Source organism: Sarcophilus harrisii, chromosome 2, assembly GCF_902635505.1.
Source record: "Sarcophilus harrisii chromosome 2, mSarHar1.11, whole genome shotgun sequence".
Lineage (NCBI taxonomy): Eukaryota > Metazoa > Chordata > Mammalia > Dasyuromorphia > Dasyuridae > Sarcophilus > Sarcophilus harrisii.
In genome coordinates, this window is record NC_045427.1 from 70,939,991 (window position 1) to 70,950,739 (window position 10,749).

Below are 10,749 nucleotides of genomic sequence, written 5' to 3' on the forward strand. Positions count from 1 at the left end.
TGTAGAAAATAAGAAAGAGGTAGATTTGTCTTCTCTCTTTTTTGAATTCATTGTTTCATCATATACTCCTTTGATTCCTTGCTTTTCCTCAACATAATTTAAAACCTAGTTAGAATCTTGTAAGAATCTTTTTTTCAAGTTTAGAGTTCTGGCCCATAACAGCCAACTCTTATTTTTGTTTATTAATTCAATAGTTTTCTTACTTTAAATTTTATTAAACTCCCCTTTTATTTTCAGAATTTCAAATTTGGTATATATTTGGGGGGTTAATTGGTTCTTTTTCTAGCACTTTTAGTTGTATGCCCAATTTATTTATCTTCTCTTTCTCTATTTTATGCAAGTAAGCATCTAGAGATATAAAACTGCCCTTAAGAATGGCCTTGGCTGCATCTCATAAATTTTGGTATGTTGGCTCTTATTGTCATTTTCTGGGATGAGGTTATTGATTGTGTTTATGATTTGTTGTTTCACCCATTCATTCTTTAGAATTAGATTATTTAGTTTCCAATTAATTTTTGGGCTATTTTCCCCTGGCTTTTTATTGCATGTAATTTTTATTGCACCATGATCTGAAAAAAATGGCTTTACAATTTCTGCCTTTCTGCATTTGATTTCGAGGGTTTTATTTCCTAATACATGGTCAATTTTTGTGTAGTTCCTGTAACACTGAGAAAAAAAGTACATTCCTGTCTATCTCCATTAAATTTTCTCCAAGGTCTATCATATCTAACTTTTCTAGAATTCTGTTTATCTCCTTAATTTCTTTTTTATTTATTTTGTGATTTGATTTATCTAGTTCTGAGAGAGCAAGGTTGAGATCTTCCATTAGTATAGTTTGCTGTTTAATTCTTCTTGAAACTCTCTTAACTTCTTTAGGAATTTGAATGCTATATCACTTGGTGCATAGATATTTAGTATTGCTATTACTTCATTATAGTACTCTTTAGAAAGATTTAGTTTTCTTCCTAATCTCTTTCAATTAGATCTCTTTTTGCTTTTCCTTGATCTGAGATAAGGATCACTACTCCTGCTTTTTTTACTTCAGTTAAAGCATAATAGATTCTGCTCCAGCCTTTTACCTTTACTCTGAATGTATAATTCTGCTTCAAATGTGTTTCTTATAAACAATATATTTTAGGATTCTGGCTTTTAATTCAGTCTATCTGCTTCCATTTCATGGGAGAGTTCATCCCATTCACATTCATAGTTAAAATTACTAACGCTGTATTTCCCACCTTCTTGTTTTTAACAAGTTATACTTTTCTTTTTTCTTTTCCCTTTTTCCTCCTTTCCAGTATTTTGCTTCTGACTACTATCTCCCACAAACAGCCCTCCCATTTTACAGTCATTCCTCCTTTCTTATACCTTTCCCCTTCTATTTCTGTTTCCCTTCTATTAGCTTCCCTCTTTCTTCCTTTGTCTCCTACTTCCCTATAGGCTGAGACAAGCGTCTCTATGAAGCTAAATATCTGATATTCTCTCTTTGAGCCAAATCTTATGAGAGGAAGATTCACAAAATGCTCGTCCCCTTTCCTTCTTTTCCTCAATTGTAATAGGTCTTTTTGCCTCATGAGATGTAATTTGCTCCATTTTAACTACATTTTCCTCTCCTTCCAGGAGAATCACCTTTCCTCCTCTAGTTTCTTTTTTATATCATTGCAATAAAATCAAATTATACCTGCACCCTCTAAGTATACCTATAACAGAGATACAGATCTCAAGAGTCAAACATCTTCCTATATAGGAATATAAGCTTTTTAAATTTTAAAAGAAAGTTCTTTTTTTTTTTCTTTCTCTTTAAATTTTTTATGCTTTTCTTGAGTTCTGTATTTGAAGATCAAATTTTCTGTTCATCTCCGGTCTTTTCATCAGAAATAAATGAAATTCACCTGTTTCATTGAATGTCCATCTTTTTACTTGAAAGATGGGTGATTATTTTGCAGGTAGCTGATAACTGGCTTCAAATCAAGTTCCTTTGCCTTTCAGAATATTAAATTCCAGGCCTTTCAATCATATAAAATGGAAGCTGCTAGGTCCTAGGTTGTGGCTCCTCTATGTTTAAATTGTTTCATTCTGGCTGCTTGCAATATTTTCTCCTTGATCTGATAATTTTGAAATTTAGATATGTTGTCCCTTGGAGGTTTCATTTTGGGTTCTCTTTCAGGAGGTGATTGGTGAATTCTATCAGTGGCTATTTTACCTTCTGGTTCCAGGACATCAGGGAAGTTTTCCTTGATGATTTCCTGAAAGATAATGTCTAAGCTCTTTTTTCATTATGGTTTTCAGGAAGTCCAATAATTCTTAGATTGTTTTTCCTAGATCTATTTTCCAGGTAAGTTGTTTTTCCAATGAAGTATTTCCTTCAGTTAGCTTTTTTATTTCCTTTTTCATTTGGATAATTGAACTTTTAAATGAGGTATTTTGTTCACTGGATTTTTTTTTCATTTCACCAATTCTATTTTTCAACAAATTGGTTTCTTTTTCATGTCTATTTTGTAAGGAGTTATATGCTTTCACTATATCTATTTTTACAAGTTTTCTTCAGATAATTTCTATTTTTCATTTTCCAAATTCTCTTACAAAGTTCTCATTTCTTTCTCCATTTTTCTTCTAACTCTCTTTTAAAATCCTTTTTGAATTTTTCTAAGAGAATCTTGTGAGATACAGACCAATTCATATCACTCTTTGGGGCATCATCTGGACCTGATTTTCCTTTAGGATCATCAGGGTTTCAAGTCAGTTCTTCTCTTTCTCCATTAAAAACTATCTATGGTCAGAGTTATTTGCAGGATTTTTTTGCTCATTTAAAAAAAAAGTTGAGGTCTACTCTTAGGGCTAAAAGGAGATGGTCCCAAGTTTCCTGTACAGGTAACAGCAGCTTTAGGTTATCCTGGGATAGTAGTGGGTAGGCATGGCCATGTCTCACATTATCCTGTGATTCAGAGGCTCACTATTTTGCTTTTTTATTTGCCTTGAACAGCTCAGAATTAATCTGCTGATCCACTGCTTTATAACTAGGACAGAGTAGTCCACAGCTGCCGTATTTTGGCTAAGAGCCTTGTAGTAGATTTCCTCAGAGCATGGATGTCACACCACCCTGACTCCCTGCCCTACACCTGCATTTGGCCTGCCTAATCCTATGCCTGATTGGAACAGACCTTTTCTGAAGTTCTTCCAAGATATCTTCTGCTGGAAATTTGTTACACTCCAAATATTTGTGTGTTTTGTTATTCCAAAACCAGTGTTGGAATATACCTTTAGACAAACCAGTCCTCTGGTGCTGTTTGATCTTATCCTGCTGTATATGTATGACAATAAAGCCTTTTCCTTTGAGAAACTAGTCTGATATCCAGATAATTGTTACCTACCAAACCTGCTCTTCCATTGCATAGGACCAGTAGGCAATCTGGAATCTTGCATAATGTGCTACAGTTGATGTCACGAAAATTTGAATTGAAATCTTACCTCTGACACCACCTGTGTGATCATGGAAAATATACTTCTATCTTTTCCTTAATTTCCTCATCAGTAAAAACTTTAAAACACTATAAACACCAGATATTATTATTGTTTGTAGAAGTAGTAGTCATCATTGTCATCACTGTCATCATCATCATCCTTGTCATCATCCTATTCTTGGATTAAGAAAATAAACTATAAAAGTATAGGACATAAGATGTTTGATTTAACAGTAATTTTCTGTCAAAAAAATCTGAGGGCAATCATTGATTATAAAATTAATCTGAACCAACAGTCTCATTGTTATCAAATAAATCTAAGATTATATTAATCAAACAATAGTTACTCCCTCTCACCTTCCTTTGATTTACTCTTTTCCTTATCTGAAAACTTTGGCAACATTTTTTATTTTGTCCTTCCTGCTATGATGTTTCTTTCCTGTATTTACTTTGCCACATACCTTGACATTTGCTTTGTAACTCATTTAGTTTTATATAAAATCAAAGTAATTTCTCAGATGAATATTTCTCATCAATCTTCAGGGTTGACATGACCTTCTGACCCAGAAGACAGAATGTGGAAAATTATAACTATTATTTTTCATAATTATCAAGCTGATATACTCTAATAATTTAGATTTCTCAGAGATGTCTTTTTTTTGCCTTGGGAGTCAGAGTCTTATAGTGCAAACTGAAATGATTATTCAGTTTTTGACAACATTTTCCTATATATGTGAAGTGAATCAAAGATTGCAATACCTGTCCCCCTCAAGTCCTGTCTCCCTGCCAACTAATGACCCCCATTATTTGAAACAATAACTCAAGAATTGTTCTCCCAAAAACTGAAGAACCTCATATTATCCTGTCATTATGGGCTAGTCATGGGGAACCACTCACACCCTGAAAATGACTGTATTATAGCCCACTTTCCTCCTCCCTTCCCACTTATGATTTGTTTATAAATCTCTACCCTTCCTGCAACAGATTTCCTGCCAGAATGACTTTCAGTTTGCAAACTGAATTTCTCATTCTGAAAGGGATGGATTAAACCACTAATTGATTTTTAAATATTCTCTCTAGGCCTACTTTGTGCAGCTCCAAATATTCACAATTGAGATACCATGACAGTAAAATCTGTTAACAACAGTGAGGAAAATGCTAGTGCTACTACCTTCCCTGATTGGACAACATCTGGATAATTTCATTCACTTCTTGACATCACATTTTTAAATGGGTATTGACAAATTTGAGTATTTCCAGATCAAGACTATCAGTTTGATTAAGGAATACAAAACAATGTCATAAGAAATATGGTTGAAAAACTTGCAAGTAAGGGATTATTGGTTTGGAGAAGAAATGACTAAAATAATCAGGTTTCAAAGATTTCAAGAACTGTCAGGCAGAGGGTAATTTAATTTGTTTTGTGATTTTTGTGAGATGGACTAGGGTCAACAGAAAAACTTACTGAGGAGCAGATTTCAGGGATGCTCAGCAATGAAGTGAGTTGTTTTTTTTTTAAGTTGGTGCTCAAAAATATTCAAAATATTTAATAAGGGTTTAAAGTACCACCTATTTAGGTTATTGTAAGCAAATTTCCACATTGGGTAGTAAGTTAGCAAAGATTATATTTTTAAAAAGTCCTTTGTAACTTTGAAAGTCTCTGACTTTTAAACTTTAATAATTATGGGATTCCATGATTTTATATTCTTAGACCAAATGTACTAAGAAATTTTAAAAGAAACTAAGGATGTCCAGAACCATATTCTAAAAATTAGTGAGGTTGAAATCATTACAGATAGGCTTAGTTTCCTGCAACATGTCTTTTAGTTTCTTGATGAAATGAATCCACAATTTAACTCTAGGGATATTTATTATGTTTTCATGTTTGTTAAATTGGAAATGTCTCAAGGAGTCTAAATTCCTGGGGGTCTCATTAGCAAAGGAGACAATTATGGGGATTCAAGTACTACACAGATATCTCTCTCACCGATAAGTTAGTTATAGTATAACTGTACTTTAGATTCTCCCAGCATTACCTGAGGGCAGATCTAGGATAAAATAAAATAAAATTTTGGTATTTTACCCATTTCTGATGAAGTATGTTTGTCTATATGTGCATATTTGTCTATTTGTTTATCTATAATTGTGCTTTTAAAAAACCCACACTGTTTCCTAGCTGCCCCTGCCCTTATTTAAGATAATTAAAATCATGAAGTCAAGGAGCTAGTACTGATAACCAAGGAGGAGACTTCTGATTAGGTCATAATATTATAGATCATAGGTGCATAGATTTTGAACTGGATAGAACCCTAGAGACTATCTAGTCCAACCCTTTATTTCACAAATGAGGATATGAGGCTCTGAGAAGTTATGTGATTTTCCATACAGCCATTAAATACCTGAGGTGAACTATCAACCCAGGGCTTTCTTCCACTCTTATACTCTATCTAGTAATGCCATGCTGCTTGCAGTTAAGTGTAGTATATACAGAACACAACCCTGCTTGGATTACCCTATAGATCAAGAAAAACCTATGTACCAGAACTAAAGTCAGAACCTAGTAGACAGTTAAGAACCTAGTTAAGTAAATCTAACTTTTCTAAACAGACATTTTAAAAGTGTATTCCTCTTTCCTCCCTTCTTTTCTATATCCTCTATCACAGACTATTGATTGCAGATAAAAACATTTCCCACTAGTTCCTACTACCACTGCAATTGAATTGAGAAACCCCAAACAAAATTGTGAATGATCCAGAGATTCAGGCCCTAGGAAATTCTTAAACAGTGATAGTTCAAGGTGAATCTAAAATATCCCAAATATCTTTTCAACTGTTCATAAAATATCAACTAATATTGTGATGCTTTGGTATCTTTCATGTTATTTGCCTTTGTATAGGCTGTCCATTACCCCACCACCACCCATCCCTCATCCCATATTGGGATAATATGCTTTTTTCCCATATTGTTTTCTTTCAAAACACAACACAATTATCACCTTTCATTAAACTTGAAGTCCTCCCTGATCCCCTAATTGTTAGGGCTCAAATTATATTGCATTGATGTTGAATGTAAAGAATGTGAACTACTGCAATTTTCCTCTCTTCTAAGGGACCCCTATCCTTTGGACTGAAGAACATGGATATTATTCAGTCTTAAGAATGTCTAACACTAGAAGAAAGGGGATAAGTTTTTTCTCTTACAAACTTTGGTGCTTTGTGAAGCACCCTGGAGCATGGTGAGTCCAATCACTTAAAATTTATATCCGAGTTATCTAAAGTTTCCCCAAAGAGAGAAGCAAAAAGGGCCTCCATGCAGACCATATATAAAGCAAATATTTATTTCCTCCACAAATTAGAAATGCTTAACATAAAATAATTTCAAACTCACAGTGACAAAAGACTTAAACAAGCAATAATATTGCTACTACCTACTCTCTCAGTATTATTGATATTTTAAACACCAATGCAAGGCAATTTATGGAACCACTGAATAGTTTCATTTTTTGATTTGATTCTGTACTATGTTATTTAAGGTCCATTTATCTAGAAAACCAAGTCAGGTCTTGAGCTCATCCTCCATCTGATAGTAATCATCTCCAGGAAATATTAGGAACTGCTAGAAGCTCCCCATTAAATGTATCCAATATTAACTGAAGACCTAGGAACATTCATCCTCTCAGATTCAAGATCAGTGATAATATACTTATACTCTAGAAAGAGACAAAACAGAAGAAGTTGCTCAAGTCTCAGTCTCAGAGTCACTTAGGCAAAACATGTCTTCTTTGTTATGTGCTTACACCTGTCACACTGCCAACATGGTAAAATTGTGGCTCACCACTGATTCTTCATGGGAAACTCAAGAAGGAAAAGTTTCTTGCTACATGGGAAAGTTGAAGAAAGATACTGAGATGGAAGTTGTCTTCCATTTTCAACTGGTGTGGCCATCTGCTTTGTTCTAAGGGACTACATATCAAAATTCTAAGTCCTTGTATGCATTGTTTTGTTTTCTGTCTTTGTATCTGTAGTACCTAGCACATAATAAGCACTTAATAAAACATTTGATGATTTGTGAATGAAGAATCATCCCATGCCACTATCATAAGGAACAAGGGGAAGACAAAAGTTTTGTTTTTGTTTTTGTTTACCAAGATGCTTGGGTGTGTTGTTTCCCCTTTCCCTGCAAGAGCCATTGAAGATGTTGCAGAAGATGGTATGGCTCATCCACTTGGAAGATTCTCTATTATATCTTTTATTTGTTTCTATTCAGTAAATGTATTCTAACCTTTTATGTAACTTTTTTGGGGGTCAGACAAAGTTGGGAAGGAGATAAGAATCTCAATTTATGGAAATGTAAACAAGTCAAACACATTTTGATAAATTGGACATTTTTATAGCATAGGCAAATGACCTAGGCAAATCAGAATACCAAAGGATTCTTTGTGTAACTAGTTAAACTGATAACATTTATGTGAAAAAACTGATGGGCAAGAAAACAAGAGCTCAGCTGAAAAAAGGAAAGCTGATAATGATGGTTTTATAGTCCCAAATATTAAAACATATAATAAAGAATTTATCATCAAAACTCTGTGTTATATATCAAATAAATTAGTGGAACAGAATAAGCATGCCAGTTCTCAAACAAAATCTATACCAAAGTTTAGGATTTTATAAACATGAAGAGCATAAAATTTGAATAACGAATTAATCACTTAATTAAAACATTATTGAATTGGAATCCATGTCGAATTCAACAAATTGAGGGAAATGAGCAGCAATTTGGATAAAAAATTAATGTACAGCTATAACTCATCAAGTATTTCAGGAAATTCCAACTAGCTCATAGAATAATGGAGAAGACTATGGGAGAAAATAGCATAATATAATTTTCATAATAGAGGGGAATTTTTTTTTCTATTCAACAAAAAAGTTTTAAATTAGAATAGGTAAGACAGGCTTGAGTACATTAAAATAAAATCTTAACATGAGAAAAAGAATAATAAAAATAAATACACAAAATGTAAATATTTATGATATGAAAACATAGCATCTAAATATATATATGTTGAAATTTTACACAAGTGACTTCTAGACTATAGAATATTTGGACAAGAAATATTAATAGATTCTTTCCAAAAGGGATAAACATAATAAAATGTTTACTTAATAAAAAATTACTTAATAAAAAACAATAATTAGACATCAATCATAACAACTCTGAGGTGCCACATTCAACCAATTAATGAAAATATTTAAAAGCAATGAAATCTCTTGCATTAGGGGTTGTAGAGAAATACATGCCAACATTTATTGCTGAAGGAATTGCCAAGTAGTAAAAAATTAGAGGAGTTGGGCAGTTCTCAGTAAAAGTTACAGAAACAACCATATATTTCAAGTCAATAATTTCATTTAGGGGATGCACTTGAAAAGGTTATCAAAAACATTCCTCAAAAATTCATCATTTCAAATATTTGTATAGTAGCATTAAAGAGAAATTTCTCTATTCCAGGAAGGAACATTAACATCCAGAAATAGAATAATAATTAAATAAACTGTAATGTCTCCACATAGTGTGATATAATAATTTAATTAAAACTGACACATGTGAGGAATATAAAGAAATTTGGAAAGACTATTTACAAAAAATGCAAAGTGAAATCAAGAGAGCCAAAAGGACAAACTACACACTTATTCTGATGATGGAAGAAGAAAAGTAAAGAACAAGGAATGGACTACGAATACTGATGGAGATTTAAGGGGCATGTGGGGAAAAGTTTTGACATGTTAATTAAAATGAATGAATAAAAACATAAAAACTTGTAAATCATATTGAACCACTTGTTTTGATGTTTGACATTAAGTAAATATTCTTAATGTGTGTGTGTGCGTGTGTGTATGTGAGTGTTGTGTTTTGAGAGATGGAGGCTAAGGCATGGATTATTGAGCCTGGGAAACAAGTAGCCTATCTCTTAGAAGACTTATGAGAGCAGCCTTCATATCCCGATTCCTCAGGCTATACAGGAAAGGGTTCAACATTGGAGTGACTACTGTGTAGACCACAGATGATGCTGTCTCCTCAGTTGAGTATACTGATGTGGGACAGAAATAAGCGCTCAAAACAGTTCTATAAAATACACAAACTACAGAGAGGTGGGAACCACAAGTAGAGAAGGCTTTGTGTCTTCCCCCACTCCCTGAGGGGATCCTGAAAATGGCTGAGACAATGTGGATGTAGGATGCCACAATACATAAGAAAGGGATTGTCATAACTGGGCCACCAACAGCAAAAACCATCAATTCATTTATATGAGTGTCAGAACAGGATAGTTTCAGGAGGGGGCCAATATCACAGAAAAATTGAGACACTTCCCCTATCACACAGAAAGAGAGATGGGCCATAAGAAGTGTATGAGTCAGGGCAACAAGATTAGTGAGAATCCAAGACACACCCACAAGAAGGACACAGAGCCTGGGGCTCATGGCTGTGGTATAGTGGAGAGGGCGACAGATGGCTACATACCGGTCATATGCCATCACAGCCAGCAAAAAGCTGTCTAGATCACCAAAAGTCAGGAAAAAATATAGCTGTGTTAGGCACCCTATGTAGGAAATAGTGTGACATTGGGTATACATATTCACTAGCATCTTCAGGACAGTGGTAGAAGATAAGCCAATATCAGCTAAAGAGAGGCAGGCTAGGGAAAAGTACATGGGGGTGTGGAGACGAGCCTCAGAGATAATGGCCAGGAATATGAGCAGGTTTCCAATAATGGTCACCAGATACATGAATAGAAAGACTCCAAAAAGAATCTGCTGGTGCTCTGGCTGAAGGGAAATCCCCCGAAGGAGGAATACAGAGATAGTAGACTCATTTCCCTGTCCCATGTCATTGACACATCTGGAAGCAATGAAAGACCTAAAGAAAATAAATGAACAGTTCCTTGAGTACATTAAGTTGTATTTCAAGCAATCAATATTCATTTCTAAGTATGTTGGATGGAACAATGAAACACCTGATTTTCAGAGACTTTATTTCTTGATTTACTTTTGGTCAGCAAAACATACCTGACAAGGAATCATCAAATCTCTGTTGGAGTACCAGCAATGGGGGCAATGAGGGGGAGAGCCTTCTAGCTCCTGAGGAAGCCCATTCCACGTTCAGAGAAGTCTAATGGATAGGAAGTTTTCAGAATATCAATGCTATATTTTCTTATTAGCAGCTCCCATTCATTATCTCTGAAATAGCACTTAGGATCACACAGAAAGAGGATAATGTTTTTTTTTCTGGACAATAG

The 10,749-nt window shown here is 34.1% G+C and overlaps 1 protein-coding gene across 1 annotated transcript; it reads right to left on the reverse strand.

The window, feature by feature from the left end:
- Positions 1-9,391: 9,391 nt before the first annotated feature.
- Positions 9,392-10,342, reverse strand: LOC100921917 (olfactory receptor 1N1-like). The gene has a single exon (XM_003759225.2). It carries the CDS (start codon positions 10,337-10,339, stop codon positions 9,392-9,394), a length of 948 nt encoding a protein of 315 aa, XP_003759273.1. The 5' UTR covers positions 10,340-10,342.
- Between the last annotated feature and the right edge of the window lie 407 nt (positions 10,343-10,749).